Genomic DNA, 18,602 nt, shown 5'->3' on the forward strand with positions numbered 1-18,602 from the left:
ACGTTATCCCAGCCAACAAGATGGCTCTAGTTGGGTCGGATTGTGCCCAAACAGCTGATGGGTCAGCTGGGACCGGGGGGGGGGGGGGGGACGGGACACCTATATGATCCATGGCACTGTTCAAAGTGGGCTGTTAGCGGTGTGCACGGCTGCCTTGCCGGCTGCGGCAATGGTGCTCCCTGCCCATCCACCCCAACCCCACAGCCCACCTCCTGGTCACCCCCCACTACTCCACCCCCCCCCCCCCCCGGCCCTGGAAGTAGCCCCCTGGCCAGTGGCACCACTGTCAGCAAACTATGGTGATGTTGGACACCTTCCATACACCCTCTCCCTCAGCAGCCACCCCGATGGTTTTCGCGATTTTTAAAAGCACAAGTGACCCGCGCCATCGGAAACTCGGCCCATCGGAGGCGGGGAATCGCAGAAGCCCCGGAGAATACTGGGTCGGGTCCGCTAATGATATGCAAACGGTGTCCACTGCAGGTGTATTCCGCAACGCGTTGACGCCGCTGTCGAGGTACTGGAGCATTGCGATTTGTCAAGTCCAGTGGCCGCCACAGTTTCGGCGTCGGAAACCGATTCTCCGCCCAATTCCCTTTCCCAATATTTGCGGGCGGCTGATGGAGAATCCCGCCCCTGGTCTTTGGAGGCAGTGTTCCATTCTGGGATCTTCCCGTCCAGTTATAACACCATCTGGGATGGTGGCAGCACTGCTCCTGGTGAACGTTTCCACTTTCTCTTTTACATTTCACAGCCTTGGTGGTGGAGAGAGAGAGAGAGGGGGGGGGGGGGGGGGGGATTTGTCACTTCTCCTTCAGGCGGCCGCGTCACCGTCACTGCAGTGGGGCGATGGGCGCGCGCCCAGCCAGATCTCCCGTGCTCGCCCCGCCCCGCCCACCCCCACCGCGCGCCCACGCTCGAGGCTCCGCCCCTCAGCCACGCCCCCCCCCTCTCCTGGAAAGAAGTCATTGCTGAGCTCGGATAGAGAGACTGACAGACGGAGGGAGAGGCAGACAGACAAACAAACAAACAGACAGACAGAGAGGGAGAGACAGGGCGGAGGTTGCGGGAGCTGAAGTGATAAATCAGTTAGTTAGTCAGTCAGTGCAGAGCGGGGAAAGACGTTTCTAGAAGGCAGTCAGTGCTGGTGCTTGGCTGAGGAGGGGTTAAAATGGGGCTGGAAGCGGGCGGCTGGCGGCGGCTGCTCCGTTACCTGTACCGTTACCTGCACCACCCCGACCAAGTGGCCCGCTTTCAGCGGCTGTGCGGCTTGGTGGCCGCCCACCCGCCGCTCTCCAACGGCGACTGCCGCCACCCCGGGGCCGCCGGAGCAGGAGGGGAGAGGGGGACCTGCTGCCGCCCAGAGGAGCCGCCGTCGCCCCCCGACTCCGGCGGCCAGGAGGAGGAAGCGCGGCCGCCCCCGGCCAAGGAGAACGGCGTGGCCTGCGGCTCGGCGGGCCCGGCTCGGCCCGGCGGCGACGCCCCTGCCCCAGCCCCCCGCCGCCGCCGGGAGGGAGCAGCTGCCGGCCCGCGGCCCCGGCGGCGCAACTCGCTGAACGAGGAGGCGGGGGGCGCCGAGTTCGTGGTCGGCAACCGGCTGCTCTACTACCTGTTCAGCCTGGGCACCGAGCTGGGCAACGAGCTCTTCTACATCACCTTCTTCCCCTTCTGGCTCTGGAACATCGACCCGTACGTGGGCCGGCGGCTCATCGTCATCTGGGTGTGGGTCATGTACCTGGGCCAGTGCACCAAGGACATCATCCGCTGGCCGCGGCCCCGCTCCCCGCCCGTCATCAAGGTGGAGATCTTCTACGACTCCGAGTACGGGATGCCCTCCACCCACGCCATGTCAGGCACGGCCATCCCCTTCTCGCTTTTTTTCCTCACCGTGGGCCGCTGGCAGGTAAATCGTTCATTCATTCTTTTTGAACCAGAAATCTAATGAGCCATCCGTGTTGGGCTAGACTCTGTGTAAATGCTGGGGAAACTCTGTCAGCATCCATGGATATGTTTCTGGAACATACCTCTTCATTCACCTGAGGAAGGAGCAGTGCTCCGAAAGCTCATGTTTGAAACAAACATGTTGGATTTTAACCTGGTGTTGTAAGACTTCTTGCAGCATCCTTGGATGGATAGAGAAGGGTTAATGTTTCCAGTCCAGCCTCTCTGAACAGGTGCTGGAATGTGACAACCAGAGGCTTTTCACAGTAACTTAATGTGAAGCCTACTTGTGCCAATATGTGATTTTCATTTCATACCATCTCTCTCTCCGCAACTGCTCTTGTGTATCTATCGGGACTGGGGCAGGACTGACTGTTCCTCAACTTCAACCTGGGGCAGTATTCAACGTGGGGTGGAACTGTAAATGGGAGGGAGAAGAAAAACACAAGGTGAGGCATGGTTGTACAAACTGTACTTGTATAACCTGTTCTCTGCCTGGGGTAAGGGAGCTTTTGCATACAAGTGCAATTAAACATATACTGTTCTTTATTACAAACGTTCAGATACTTGCCAGCTTTCAGTATTCATAAAGAATTAATGGTACTGCTATCAGACTTTAGAACATTCCAAACCAGAACACAAATGCACACTGTTATATGCCATAAATCAGGTTTAATTTGAGCTTTTTTTGTTATTTTAATGAATTATCCCCTCTGGCAGACTTTAGGTCTAAGAGTGAAGTAAGAAATATGTTTGATGTCATTGGAGAGAAAGATGCTGAGATCTATCTCTTCAGGGCTAAGATGATGCAAGAGTCCTTGCCTTCTGTCAGTTCTGCTTTGTTCCTTCTATGTGTGCCACCTTGTTATGGAAAGAGAGAAGAATTTCAGCAATGGTTGTGTTTCGGTGCTGGGCTTGCTGTAGCTGAATGTTTGTGGAGTCAGTGAGTGGTGGCACAGTAATTAGCACTGCTGCCTCATGGTGCCAGGAAACTGGATTCAATTCCCACCTCTGTGTAAACTCCACAGTCACCATTCTCCCCGTGTTTGCGTGGATTTCCTCCAGATCTCCTGTTTCCTCCCACAGTCCAAAGATTAGGTTAGATGGATTGACCATTATCAATGCAAAGTGCGGCAGCACGGTGGCACAGTGGGTAGCACTGCTTCCTCACGGTGCCGAGATCCCAGGTTCGATCCCGGCTCTGGGTCACTGTTTGTGTGGAATTTGCACATTCTCCCCATGTTTGCATGGATTTTGCTCCACAACCCAAAGATGTGCAGGGTAGGTGGATTGGCCACACTAAATTGGAAAACAATTGGGTACTCTAAATTTTAAAACAAATCAATGCAAGAGGTTGCGGCGATAGGGCAGGGGAGCGGGCCTGGATAGATTGCTCTTTTTTGAGGATTGGCGCAGATTCGATTGGCCAAAATATCCTCCTCCCCCCGTTCTGTACTGTAGGGATTCTATGGTGGGTGAGCATTAGGTGGAGTATTTGACCTGTGTAAGTCCTGCGTTCCAGATGCTGACTGGTGTTGGGGCGGGGGAGAGAATGTTGATGCAGTAACGAGCGAGAAAGGTGAGTGGAGCTGTCAGTTTGATATGTGAAGATGCATTCACTTGACCACTCGCATGAGGTCATTAGGTTTCTTGTAGGACTGTTGCCAGGTCCTCTGGTCTAGACATATTTACCTCCCAGGCCACCCCCCTCCCTCCCTCTTCTGGCAGTTGCTCTTTATAGAACAGACAGTGCAGAGGGAGGCCATTCGGCCCATCGAGTCTGCACCGATCCACTTAAGCCCTCACTTCCATCCGATCCCAATAACCCCTCCTAACCTTTTTTGGTCACTAAGGGCAATTTATCATGGCCAATCCACCTAACCTGCACGTCTTTGGACTGTGGGAGGAAATTGGAGCACTCGAAGGAAACCCACGCAGACACTGGGAGAACGTACAGACTCCGCACAGATAGTGACCCAGTGGGGAATTGAACCTGGGACCCTGGCGCTGTGAAGCCACAGTGCTATCCACTTGTGTTACTGTGCTGCCCTTGTGCTACCGTGCTGTCCATATGGCTTGTTACAGCCCCTCTTCCCGCAACAGGACAATGGCATCTATGTTGCTATCTGCCTTTACTTACTAATGTTTCCAGTTATCCATGACCTGGAGCCCCCTCACTACCTTATTGACCCATTTTGCTTTGGAAATGGAGCAATAGTATTTGGCAGCAGACTCTGTCATTCAGTGCAACTTCTATTGAAGAGGGGAAGACTGCTTTTAAAACACAAAGCTGACTGACTGCACCATGTGCTGTAAGCAGATTGCTCTCAACTTCCTGCTGTTTGTCATAGAAGCCGGCCACATGGCAGATGAGATGCTTGGCCCCACACAAAAATCAGGTAAATAAATGGCAGTAGCAAACTTGCAGCACCGTAACAACTTGCATACACTCCACTGAAACTGGTCCAGGCATGTTGTGACTCATTAGCAGCAACGCTGCCCCCCTCCACATTCCTACCCCCCCCCACCCCCAATTAAATGAAAATGAAACGGGTTGTGACTGGCACGAGGTGGAAGTCTTTTGGTTAAAGTTTTTTTAAACTTAAAATTCCCCTCTATATGGTTTGCATTTCTGATGAGATCATAAATAACAGATTTAATAAATAAAACACTTTGTTGTGTTTCATGGAATATGACAGATGGAAGCAAAAGAGAAAATGCTGGAAAATGTCAGCAGATCTGACAGCATCTGTAGGGAGAGAAAAGAGCTAACGTTTTGAGTCCAAATGACCCTTTGTCAAAACTTTTCTCTCCCTACAGATGCTGCCTAGACTTGCTGCGATTTTCCAGCATTTTCTGTTTGGTTTCAGATTCCAGCATCTACAGTCATTTGCTTTATGACAGATGAAAGAATTAACTCGTCAGCCCCTCGGGTTAGCAGTTACATCATATCTTGGTGCTGTGACTGGAAACATTGTTTCACAGCTGGAAGAAGGCATCGTTGGCACTGTGTGCTTTGAGCACATGCAGATGTATCCTTGACTATCAGAGCTTGTAAAGTAATCCAGAAACATGGATTCACAACTACAGCTAATCTTACACATTGCTGAAAATGCATTGTGCAAATCTAGGGCCTATTTCATGTCTTTTTGTTCTGTAACATTGGATTTTAATGAGATTTCATAGGATATTGTTGTGTCACTACCAATACTGAGGTAACTACTTGAAGCTAAGTTTGAATATTACGAACTTATTTGCTTATATGTTGCTGGCTAGATGAGTTGACTGATGTTCAAAGCTACTGACAAATTGTGACTAGCTTCCTAGTACTAGCTATACTTTCAACATCAGCAAGCTGTTAACTATGGGGTATATCACTATTCGTTTTTGAATTCCATGTGGAAACGTTGTCACTAAACAGCTGAAATGACACTTGTACAGTTTAATTTATGGGATATAGAGTTTGGAATAAAATTCCACATCTGTTCTACTGAGAAGATTTTGTCACGTGCTTTTATTTCACTTCCCTGTCTTGGATGAACAGTATTCAGATTGCAGTATGGCACTTATCCCAGTCATTTTCATGAGGCAGTTTGCTTGTGGGGATTTTCAGTTTTGCCTCATCCTGTCCTAATCTACCATTGTCCTTGCAAATGTTTTTTTTCTGCAAATTGCTGGATTATGATCAGAAACAGTAACAGTGGTTGCTTTCCCTTCCCTAACCTATGGGTGCTGATGCTAAATGTAGTATTCCTGGTTCTGCTCTGACTCTCAAATACAAAAGCAACATTCTGCAGATGTTGAAAACCTGAAATAAAAACTGGCAATGCTCGGCAGGTCAGGGCAGCACCTATCAGAGTTGATGTTTGCAAGCGGCCAAACTGTCCCGAGTATCGAACAGTGAGCCTTGTATGATTAAGAATGGAAAAGTAAGCACGGTTGCGCAGAGGGTTAGCCCTGCAGCTTCACAACAGCGAGGTCCCAGGTTCGATCCCGGCTCTGAGTCACTGTCCGTGTGGAGTTTGCACATTCTCCCCGTGTTTGCGTGAGTTTCGTCCCCACAACCCAAAGATGTGCAGGCTAGTGGATTGGCCACACTAAATTGCCCCTTAATTGGAAAAAATAATTGGGTACACTAAATTTATAAAAAAAGAATGTAAAAGTAAAGGCGGACTTGCCGTTGTAATCAGGTTGTCATGAATGAGGGGCCATGATGTGAGCAGGAGTTGGGAGATAATAGTATTTTGGTTAATCAATTTAAAGCCATAAACCTTGAGATTTGTTTCTCTGTTCTTAAATCATGCTTCGAGTGTTACATCCTGTATTTAGAACATAGAACAGTACAGCACAGAACAGGCCCTTCGGCCCTCAATGTTGTGCCGAGCCATGATCACCCTACTCAAACCCACGTATCCACCCTATACCCGTAACCCAACAACCCCCCCCCCCCCTAACCTTACTTTTATTAGGACACTACGGGCAATTTAGCATGGCCAATCCACCTAACCCGCACATCTTTGGACTGTGGGAGGAACCGGAGCACCCGGAGGAAACCCACGCACACAGGGGGAGGACGTGCAGACTCCACACAGACAGTGACCCAGCCGGGAATCGAACCTGGGACCCTGGAGCTGTGAAGCATTTATGCTAACCACCATGCTACCCTGCTGCCCCTATTTGTTGGGGATAACAGTAGGAAAGAGAAAGTAACCTTGTTGTCCCTTTTGAAACTTGATGCCAGTTACCATCAAATGTGTTTTGCCAAGTCCATAGGTGTTGGGCATAGAAAAAATGAATTTTTATTGCCAATTTTTTCCTGAAGGACTTAGCATTATCAGTAGTTACCTTCAGTATCTTGTTCCAGTAATCCCATGTGTAAGCATTCCCATTTGATAGGTGGCTGTGGAGATTGTGTGGGGCGATTAAGAGCTCACCTGATACCCTTCGTGCAGTTTTCCAACAGGGACCATTGGCTAATGATTAGAAGTGAAACCAAGTCTTATTTGTTTCTCTTCCCTACCTTTCCCTGTACTTCGAAGTACTGAATAAACTTTGTACCCATATGTTGTCCTGAGATCATATAACATATAATTACAGGTTTTATGTTCCTTCAAGGATTGGGGGTGGCGCTGGCTAGGCCAGCATTTATTGCCCATCCCTGATTTCCTCTTGTGAAGGTCAATTTCACATCGAGAAAGGCCGGCACGGTGGTGCAGTGGTTAGCACTGCTGCCTATGACACTGAGGACCTGGGTTCAATCCTGGCCTCGGGTCACCGTCTGTGTGGATTTGCACATTCTCCCCACATCTGCGTGGTCCACAACCCAAAGATGTGCAGGCTAGGTGAATTGGCCATGCTAAATTGCCCCTTTAATTGGAAAAACGAACTGGGTACTCTAAATTAATTTCACATCAAGGAATTTATTGTCCTAGCATGCAATCCCGAGCTGTCCATTCAATACACACTGGCAGCCATTAGGGCAACTCTGACTGAATTCTAATGCTGGTTATAGTGATAACTATATAGTAGAATTTTCTCCATGCTGTTGGTGTCAAAGATCATTTTCAACAGTAAGCTGAGTGTATAAAACCCTATATTTGCAGGGTATTGATCTCAATGTCCAGGTTCTCCTGCTTGTTGGCACCTAGTTTAAATAAAGGTGGAAGTTTGCTTTTTGAGGACTAATGTTGAATTAGTTAATTTCTTGTGATTTGGTATTTGTCATTCAAAGTTTATTGTTTTGTGCATTGTATGTTTGTACTGCTAAAGAACCTCATGCTGAGAGTGGTACTTGGCTGCCAGAATGTCCAGCTGCCATTTAAAAATCAGGTATGCCTCCTCCATGAAATTATTTACTTTTTTGTGGTGGGGATTAGCAATGCTAGCAAGGTGATTTATTGTCCTTGAAAAGGTGGCCATGATCCAATGCAGTTCAGGTGGTGTAGGTACACCTACAGTGCTGTTGGGAAAGTGTTCCAGGATTTTAATCCCGAAATGGTGGAAGGACAGTGATTTAGTTTCAAATCAGGGTTAAGCCTGAAGGGGAGCTGGCAGATGGTAGGGAGTCTTCCCATGCATCTACTGCCCTTGTTCTTCTATGTGGTAGGGGTTGTGGGTCTGGAAGATGTTTTTGTAGGAGGCTTGGTGAATTGCAGATGTGCATCTTTTTAGATGGTACACGCTGCTGCCATTGTGCATCAATTGAGGATGGTGTAAAAGGAAGTGGTGAATGTGATTAAGTGGACTGCTTTATCCTGAATGGCATTGAGCTCTTTGAGTGTTCTTGTCGATGGTGGACAGACTGTGGGGAGTCAGGAGGCAAGTTACTCATTGCAGAATTCCCAATCACAGACCTGTTTTGTAGCCACAGTATTGGATATATTCTAAATCTGTCCCATTTAGCCCGATCATAGACACATTGCGCAGAGTAATGTGTACTAAATGAATACTGGACTCCATAAGCACTGTTTGGTTTTCACTCTTACTAATACTGTCATGGACAGATGCATCTGTGGCAAAGAGATTAGTGAGGATGAGATCAGTAGGTTTTTCCTCGTCAGTTCTATTACTTGCCTGCAAGGCCATCCTTAAGGACTTGGCCAGCTTTTTGTCATGATGCTCCCAGGCAGTGAAATCCACCACCCAGAATGCATTATGTTCCCTTGATACCCTCAGTGCCTCCTCCAAGTGAGATTCCACATGGAGTAATGATTCATCAGCTGTGGGAAGGGGGTTAGTTGCTTTTCAACAAGATGTTCCTGTGCCCTTGTACAACCTGATGGCATTAGACCGTGGGGTGTCCAAAGTCAATATTGAGTTTTCCTTTTAGTTCTATGCCACTGCGTTGTCACCTCGGGTGGGTCGTCTGTCACTGGGACACCACATCCTCGGGGATGGTCAGTGCAACACGGTGGCGCACTGCTGCCTCACAGCGCTGCGGTCACAGGTTCGATCCCGGCTCTGGGTCACTGTCTGTGTGGAGTTTGCACGTTCTCCCTGTGTCTGCATGGATTTCGCCCCCACAACCCAAAGATGTGCAGGGTAGGTGGATTGGTTTTGCTAAATTCCCCTTTAATTGAGGAACAAAAAATGAATTGGGTACTCTATCAAAAAAAAAAGGATGGTCATGGAGGAGCTTGGACTTTGTGATTCAATGGTATGACTGTCGGGCTGTTGCTTCACTCGTTTTTGTGGCAGCTCTTCTAATTTTGGTGTGCAGATGTTCGTGAAGCGTATGCTGCAAGGTCTATTTGGCTGTGTATGCATTTGTTGTTTCTGGATTGTTGTGGATTTAGAGTCCCATGTGGACCAGGCCATGGAGACAGATTTCCTTCCTTAAAGAACATTAATGAACTTCACACCAATCTGATAGTTTCATGATCATTGTTAATAATAACTTTCTTCAAGATTTATTAATAAAATGAAAATTCCCCCAGATATTTTAGTTGGATTTGAACGTATACATAGAGCTTTAGTCCAGATCTCTGGATCCCTGTCACATTACCACTGTGCTAACATTCCCTTGTTGACCTGGAGCCTGCATTAAAGCAGTACCTACCAATCTGAAAATAGTCTCTGACCCCACCCTCTGTTTTCTTAACCGCAATTTGACTTTATGCCATGCCTCAATCTTTGAAACGGTGTAATGCATTGTTCATTTATATGGCAATCATGCTGGGCACAGACCTGTACCATTCAATTTGCAGTGTGCAAAGCTCAGAAGGCCCACAAATGAAACTCATTCTGTAAAATATTTCAATTATTTGCCTTGATTTTTAAATTCAAAACAAGAGACTGTCTCATTGCAATTGATTGTGGCTTCAGGAAGTTATTTTTGCAGAGGAAATATTCGGGCCTGAATTGAAATGAATTTCCCTGGATAGTTACCTTGTGTGTCATGCACACTGGTCTCTGCATTATGAACAATATGAGGTTAATAATGACTACTGCAACAGCGATGCTGTTGCAAGAGTGACATAGAGCTTACACGCTCTCCTCCCCCAAGTCTGTTTTTTGGCAATGAGTTTGTGTAACTTTGTTTTACAGCAATCAAACCATTTGACTTTATTTCCTGTTTCCAAAGTTCTAAGCAGATGTGGTTTAAATTTTTACGCAATTGAGTTCCTTCCCATTTTTTTGGTAATAGTGATTCTCTGGTTTTCTACGGCCTCTGTTATTTTTCTCATCTTCCTCCATTGTGCAACCTCTGAAATTCCCCCTCTTGTTTTTCCAAAGCTTCAGCTGCACCATCCTGCATTGCCCTGGCTGGATCCTCAACCTTGCTGTTAAAGTCACAACTTGCTGCAGGGTGTCCTAACATAATTCATAATTTCCTGTCTTTAGTTAAGACCTTCCTGTCACAATATCTAGGCTTTTGGGAACAACGTTTGCGATCATCTGACCATTGTCTTCATTTAATTCCTCTCTTCCTTCTTGCACTCTTTTAAAAAAAAAAAAATGGTCAATAAGCTCCTGCATTGGGAGGACCTCAGAAGTGTCTCAGGTATATAATTTAGCGGTGTTTTGTGATAAATATGATCCCCTGGTTCAACTTGGGGGATTCTCTGATGTAAATGTCATTACTTGTATAAATATTGTGAAAACTTTAATGCCAATTTATCTTTGCTTAATTTCAATTCCCACTCTACATTGTGCCTCAGCTACAGCCGCTCAGGTTGTTGCTGTATCCATTCCTATTGGGAAATAATCAAGGATTCCGTTTCTGGCAGGAAACAAAAAAATGTATCCTGAGGTTTGTTGTGGATCTGCAATTATGTAACCAGTTAATGATGTGTGGGCAGAAGTTGAGCGAATGAGTAAAAATGGCTCCCTAAGGGCTACAAAGTAACATTGTAGCCAGTTGGTTTTAAGTGACTCTGTATGAAAGCACATCTATTTCCAGTCAGTAAGAACTTTGGAACAAGGTGACAGTTACTGTCAAATTGTTACGCAAAAAAGTGTTATATGGTGTATTTTAACAGTTACTTTATGCAACGTTTGCGGCTGTTGAAGTTTTAATGAGTAGGCATTTTTAGGGAGAATTAGTTCACTAGAATATCTTTTAATTTTTTTGTTGCCCTCACTTCATTTTTACTGCTGAACTTTCTTAACATGAACTCTGAGCAGAGAATTCTCTTAGATTAGCAATGAAATCAACCCAACCCCAGTTCTGGACTCTTGGGCAAGCAGCAGCTGCCCTGTCAAGCCCTCTTAGAACCTTGTCTGTTTCAATGAGGCCACTTTTCATTCTTCCAAATGCTTGTGAGTTCATAGTCTTCTCAAACTCTCTTCATCGGACAATCCTCTCATCCAATTAATCTATTTAATGTGCACATTATTGCAAAACAATGGGGCTGCAACACTGTCGTAGAAACATAGAGAATAGTAGCAGGTGGCAGCCATTTGACCCATCAAGCCTGCTCCATCATTCATTATAATTATGGCTGATATCCAATTCAATTACCTAATCCCATTTCCTCCCCATATCCTTTGATCCCCTTTCTCCTAAGTGCTATATAGAACATTACAGCGCAGTACAGGTCCTTCGACCCTCGATGGTTTCACAGGTCGGTGCAACAATCTAAAGCCCATCTACACTATTCCCTTATCATCCATATGTTTATCCAATGACCATTTAAATGCCCTTAATGTTGGCGAGTCCACTGCTGTTGCAGGCAGGGCATTCCACGCCCTTACTACTCTGAGTAAAGAACCTGCCTCTGACATCTGTCCTGTATCTATCTCCCCTCGTCCCTTCGTGCTAGACATCACCATCCGAGGAAAAAGGCTCTCACTGTCCACCCTATCTAATCCTCTGATCATCTTGTATGCCTCAATTAAGTCACCTCTTAGCCTTCTTCTCTCTAATGAAAACAGCCTCAAGTCCCTCAGCCTTTCCTCACAAGATCTTCCCTCCATACCAGGATACATCCTGGTAAATCTCCTCTGCACCCTTTCCAATGCTTCCACATCCTTCCTATAATGCGGCGACCAGAATTGTACGCAATACTCCAAATGTGGCTGCACCAGAGTTTTGTACAGCTGCAACATGACCTCATGGCTCCGAAACTCAATCCCTCTACCAATAAAAGCTAACACACCTTTCGCCTTCTTAACAACCCTCTCAACCTGGGTGGTAACTTTCAGGGATCTATGTACATTGGCACCGAGATCTCTCTGCTCATCCACACTACCAAGAATCTTACCATTAGCCCAGTACTCTGTCTTCCTGTTACTCCTTCCAAAATGAATCACCTCATGCTTTTCTGCATTAAACTCCATTTGCCACCTCTCAGCCCAGCTCTGCAGCTTATCTATGTCCCTCTGTAACTTGTAACAACCTTCTGCACTGTCCACAACTCCACCGACTTTAGTGTCATCTGCAAATCTACTCGCCCATCCTTCTACGCCCTTCTCCAGGTCATTTATAAAAATATCTAACTGCTTCTTGAAAACATACAATGTTTTGGCTTCAATTACTTCCTGTGGTAACAAATTCCACTGGTTGAAGAAATTTCTCCTCATCTCCCCTAAATTGGGAACATCCTTCCTGTCTAGTCCTAATAGAATTTAATCGGTAAATTATGTTGGCCTGCAGTCCAAAACTGGAGAACTTATAATGGATAACAAGGAAATGGCAGAGCAATTAAACAAACAACTGCTTTATGCTTTTGTTCTGTCTTCACAGAAGAAGACACAAATAACTTCCCAGGTATGCTAGGCAATGGTTTAGCACAGTGGGCTAAGACAGCTGGCTTGTAATGCAGAACAAGACCAGCTGCACAAGTTCAATTCCCGTTCCAGCTTCCCCAAGCAGGCTCCGGAATGTGGCGACTAGGGGCTTTTCACAGTTACTTCACTGAAGCCTACTCGTGGCAATAAGCTATTATTATTATTACCACCAAGGGTCTAATGAGAATAAAATTGAAGAAAATCTTTTTTTTTTAAAGTGCTGGAGAAATGAACAGAACTGATAGTTAATAAAGGTAGTGACTGTGGAAATATTGGATGCATTGGTTGTCATCTTCCAAAATTCTGTACATTTGGAGTAATGTTGGCAGATTGGAGGGTGAAAAGTGTCCCCCACTATCTTTTTAAAAGTAGGGATGGAAAAAGACAAGGAATTACAACTGGCTAACCTTGTATCAGTAGTCAGGGAAATGTTAGCACCCATTATAAAGAATGTGATAACATGATACAAAATATCAGTGGGATTAGATAAAGTCAGCATAGATTTATTAAAGGGAAGCTACTAGAGTTTTTGTGGAGTAACTAGCAGAATAGATAAGGGAGAGCCAGTAGATGTGGTGTATTTGGATTTTTGAGAAAGCCCTACATAAGAATTAGTGTACAAAAGGGAAGCACATGGGATTGAGGGTAACGTTGGCAAGGATTGAAATTATTCGGAGGGTAATGAGTCGGTGGAATTTTTACCGTCGAGGCTGGGTCATTAAGTATGTTCAGGACTGATATAGAGACGATTATGGGGACAAGACGGAAGACGATTATCAGATTAGTCATGATCTCATTAAATGGCGGAGCAGATTTGATGGGCCGAAAGGCTTCTGTTCCTCCGTCTAATGGTGTTGTGGAAATTGGAAACAGTAGAAATAATTGTCTTTTTCAGAGTGGGGTACCGCAGGGATCAGTGCTTGTCTCCTGGCTATTCACAATATATATCAACAATTTGGACAAGTGAGTCAAATGTAATATTTCCTTTTGTGTTTTGGCACTCAATGTAAGCTCTCCTTCCCCCTCCACTGATACTGTCAGACCTGCTAATTGTCCAGTATTTTCTGTTATTGCAATACTTCCAAATTTGATGATGGCATAAAACTAGATGGGGATGTGAGTGGTGAGGACGATGTAAACCGGCTTCAAAATGATTTAGGTGAGTTGAGTTGTGAGTGGGATGGCAGGAGCAATATAATATGAATTAAGTGTGCAGTTATCCACTTCAGTAGGAGAAACAGAATGGCAGAGTATTATTTAAATGATGATTGATTATGTACAAAGGGACCTGGGTATCCTTGTACACCAGTTACTGAAAGTGTGCAAGCGAGGCAAGTAATTAGGAAGGCAAATGGTTATGTTGACCTTCATTGCAAGAGGATTTGAGTACAGTAACAAGGATGTCTTCCTAGAGCTGTACAGGGCTATGGTGAGACCACACTTGAAATGTAGTGTGCAATTTTGGCCTCTTTACTGAAGAAAGGATATATATGCCATAAAGGGAGTGCAGCAGACGTTTACCAGACTGATTCCTGGAATGGCAGAATTGTCATACGAGGTGAAATTGGGTCAACGAGACCTGCATTCACTGGAGTTTAGAAGAGTCTGAATAGACCTCATTGAATCATATAAAATTACGCAGGGATGTTGTTTCCCTGTCTGGGGTGTCTAGAACAAGGGTCATGATATACTGGGTAGGCCATTTAGAATTGAGATGAGAAATTTCACTCTCTTGAGGGTAGTAAACCTGTGGAATTTTAGGCAGTGGATGCAATGAATATGTTTAAGAAGGAAATAGATTTCTACTCACTAAAGGTGACAAGGGGTATGGGGAAAGTTGAGGATCAGCCATGCTTGTGTTGAATGGTGGAGCAGGCTCCAAGGGTTGAATGGCCTATTCCTATTTGCTATGTTATAACGCTGGGCAGTGGATAAGACTGATTCACATTTAAGTTTATGGACATTTGTTTATTTCCAATTTTTGGATTGCAAATATAACCATGTTACATTTTATAACATTCAAACATACTGATTCATGTTGTACCTGATTCATGTTGTACCTTTCATCAAAGTCTGGTAAATATAAGCTTAAAAATTGTTAAACCTTTTCATTTGTTTGATGTCAAGAGTGTTGGAGGTTTGTAATTTCAATCCCTTGCAAAGCATGATGTATGCTTACTAACTGCAACTAAAGCTGCTCTGATCTATTTTAGTTTGTATATCTATTACAGTAATCACATTTAAGATAATCCTCTTGTCGATGGATTATACCTTTTTGATTAAGAGTGCAACAATGTTTTTTTTGTCAGAGTTATAACCAATGCATTGCTGCAGATTTCTGATGCATAATATTTAAGAGCATTTTTTAAAAATACAAGCCTTTAGGCATTTGTCCATTTGAATTGCTAATGAACTTTGAGGCCTTCAATTGGGTGATATGAGTTTTTATTATCATTGAACCATCGAGGAGGAACAGATTCTTCCACTTTTGGAGTGATCTCTGCAATCGTTTGTGCATTGTAACATTACATTTCTGATTTGATTTGGCAGGCAACTTGTGATGATGCAGATCTTCCCTCAGCCATGCGTAGAGACCTTTATTGGGGAAAGAAGATAAATTTAATTGGCAGGAATTGGCTATTGTATTTTTCGTAGAATTTACAGTGCAGAAGGGGACCACCTGGCCCACCGAGTCTGCACCGGCTCTCGGAAAGAGAACCCCACCAAAGCCCACACCCCGTCCCATCCCCACAACCCAGCGACCCCACCCAACACTAAGGGCAATTTTGGACACTAATGGCAATTTAGCATGGCCAATCCACCTAACCTGCACATCTTTGGACTGTGGGAGGAAACCGGAGCACCCGGAGGAAAACCACGCACACACGGGGAGAACGTGCAGACTCCGCACAGACAGTGACCCGAGCCGGGAATTGAACCTGGGACCCTGGAGCTGTGAAACAATTGTGCTAACCAATATGCTACAGTGCTGCCCAAGTGTAGTATAGTCTGAAAATCTGGTGAGATTACTAAATTGCAGTCAACGTCTGTGTTTCGTATAAAACACTTAAGGGAAGCTCGGGAGTCATGCAAGATCCCGTATTAATGCCTGTGCTGTCCTTTCTTCCAATAACTACCAAAAATGGTACTTTCAGCGTTGATTCATTATTTGCTAATTGGTTTTCATTCTAGATGAAACAGCCATATGGGGAGGTATGGTGGTGCACTGGTTAGCACTGCTGCCTCACGGCACCAAAAACTCTGGTTCAATCCTGGCCCTGGGTCACTCTGTCTGCGTGAGTCTCGCCCCACAACCCAAAGATGTGTAGGGTAGGTAGATTGGCCATGTTAAATTTCACCTTGGTGGGAGAATTGGGTACTCTTTTTTTTTTTTAAATAAATAAATAATGAATTAAAAGATAACCATAATGTGATTTGTAGAAACACATCTCCCAGAAAAAGAGAGAAGACTTTGTGTTGTAGAAAGTGTGCGCAGTTGACATTAGTTCCTCATTTCACTCTTCACGGGCAGACACAATGTTGGGACCATCTTTTATGTTTCTAGAGTTAAAAATAAAAGACATTTCACACAAAAGAAACAGCATCCCTTGATTTATTTTTATTTTGAAAATCCATAAGACCAATTAATGAAGTTTAGAAAGAAAGACTTTCATTTGTATGGCTGTTACCAATACCATTGGATTTCTCTGAGCACTTCACAGCCAAGGAAATACATTTGGAAGTGCAATCCACTGTTGTAACGTATGGCACGCGGCAGCCATTTTTGAGTGAGCTCTCAAATAGCAATATGATAATGACCCGATAATCTGTTTTCATGATGTTGACTGAGGGATAAATATTGGCCAGAACATTGGCGATAACTCTCCTGTTTTTCAAAGTAATGCCATGGAGATCTTTTACATCCGTGCAAGCTGGCAGGTAGGGCCTTGGTTTAACATCTCATCTGGTCGTGCCACTTTCCTCAATACTGGACTGGAGTGTCAGCCTTGAATTCTCAGGCCAAGGGCCTGGAGTAGGATTTAAATCTAGAATCTTGCAACTCGGGCAAGAGTGTTACCAACTGAGGCACGGCTGACGATATAACAAAAGAAATATGGCGTTGCAACGGCACTGGAGACAATGTTTCCTTTCTGACCTGCACATGGTTATTTCACTTCTGCAATTGCATCTGCTGGCAAGCAAGGAGTTAATTTGAGCAGCAGTATATTCAAACAGTCAGCATTCAACTCGGGTAAAATTTGTTACCTTCCATTTTCTCAATTGAAGGTGGGGTCAGTTGGTAGCAATCTTGCCTCTAGCTCTGGCTTCAAGTTCCTGCCAGAGACTTGAGTGCTGACACTCCAATGAAATATCGCAGAAGTGCAGCACTGTCTGAGGTGCCGTATTTCAGATGAGAGTTAAACTGAGTGCCTATCTGTTCTCTCAGGTGGACATAAGACTTTTGATGAAAAGCAGGGGAGTTCATACCTGGTGTTGTCAATATTTATCACTCAATTGACATCTCCTTTGAAAAAATAATTATCCAGCCATGATCACTGTTGTTTGTGGGAGCTTGCTGTATACAAATTGACTACTTGACAGCTGTGGCTACACCCCAAAGAACTTTATTTGCTGTAAAGCTCTTTGTGATGTCCTGAGATTGTGAAATGCAAGTTTAGTTTCTTCTCCTAAGCAGGTCAGCATATGAATTGCCCTTCTCTTGAAATATTAAAACTACATTTTCTGAAATTCAACACAAATATAGTTTTTAGTACCCAATTTACTTTTTCCAATTAAGGGGCAATGTAGGGTGGCCAATCCACCTACCCTGCACACCTTTGGGTTGTGGGGCTAAACCCATGCAAACACGGGGAGAATGTGCAAACTCCACACGGACAGTGACTCAGAGCCGGGATTGAACCTGGGACCTCGGTGCTGTGAGGCAGCGGTGCTAACCACCGCGCCACTGTGCTGCCCTAGCACAAATATAGTTCTGATAGGCTCGGCCTGACTGCATGAAAAATGATCGTAATCCTGTAAATACTGTATAGATTTCAAGCTGTAATGGAGACTTTTCATTTGTTACCTTCCATTTTCTCAATTGAAGGTGGGGTCAGTTGGACCACCCAGGAACCTTGCCTATTATGTATTTTCTTTTCATGTGCCAAATGATCTGTTTGAGCTGTACGCAGAAAAATACTTTCACTGTACCTCTGTACATGTGACAGTAAACAAATCCAATCCAATCCTTTATGCACCCAGTGTTTGTGCTGGGTTTCAGAAGTCCATTGTTATTTTCCATTATTTGACTTTCGCACGTATTACCTTAAATATGAGTTTGTTCTGTAATGAAAACAAAGGTAGTTTTAAGGATTCATATTTTTTAATCTTTATTGTCACAGGTAGGCTTACATTCACACTGCAATGAAGTTATTGTCAAAAGTCCTCCGTCGCCACATTCCGGCGCCTGTTCATGTACAAGGAGGGATCATTCAAAATGTCCAAATTACCTAACCGCAAGTCTTTCGGGACTTGTGGGGGGAAACCAGAGCACCCGGAGGAAACCCACGCAGACACAGGATTTGCAGTATTGTCTTCAGTCCCTCGTGTGGCTTCGAGACATAGAGGAGCAGGTCAACTGCATAGTGTGAGACTCTGTGCTCTCTGTCTCCTCTCCGGATCCCCTTCCAGCTTTTTGCATTCTGCTGGACTATCACCAGGGGTTCGATCTCTAATGCGAACAAGAGTGGGGACAGAAGGCAGTCCTCTTCCTCTCTGTAACTGGAAGTAGTCAGAGCTGGTGGTGTTAGTTCGGATGCTCGCTTTGGGAACGTTGTACAGGAGCCTCACCCAGGCACTGAATCCTGCTCCTAGCCCAAACCGTTCCAGTACCTCAGAGGTAATTCCATTCAACTCTGTCAAAGGCCTTT

General features: G+C 45.0%; 1 protein-coding gene across 1 annotated transcript in view; it reads left to right on the forward strand.

The window, feature by feature from the left end:
- The first annotated feature begins 952 nt into the window (after window positions 1–952).
- Window positions 953–18,602, forward strand: part of sgpp1 (sphingosine-1-phosphate phosphatase 1) — a 41,800-nt gene continuing 24,150 nt past the window's right edge. The window contains exon 1 of the mRNA XM_038775261.1: window positions 953–1,903. Coding sequence (XP_038631189.1) covers window positions 1,172–1,903 — 732 coding nt within the window. The 5' untranslated portion in view covers window positions 953–1,171. The remainder of the gene's footprint in view (window positions 1,904–18,602) is intronic.

This window comes from Scyliorhinus canicula, chromosome 2 (assembly GCF_902713615.1).
Source record: "Scyliorhinus canicula chromosome 2, sScyCan1.1, whole genome shotgun sequence".
NCBI classification, from domain to species: domain Eukaryota; kingdom Metazoa; phylum Chordata; class Chondrichthyes; order Carcharhiniformes; family Scyliorhinidae; genus Scyliorhinus; species Scyliorhinus canicula.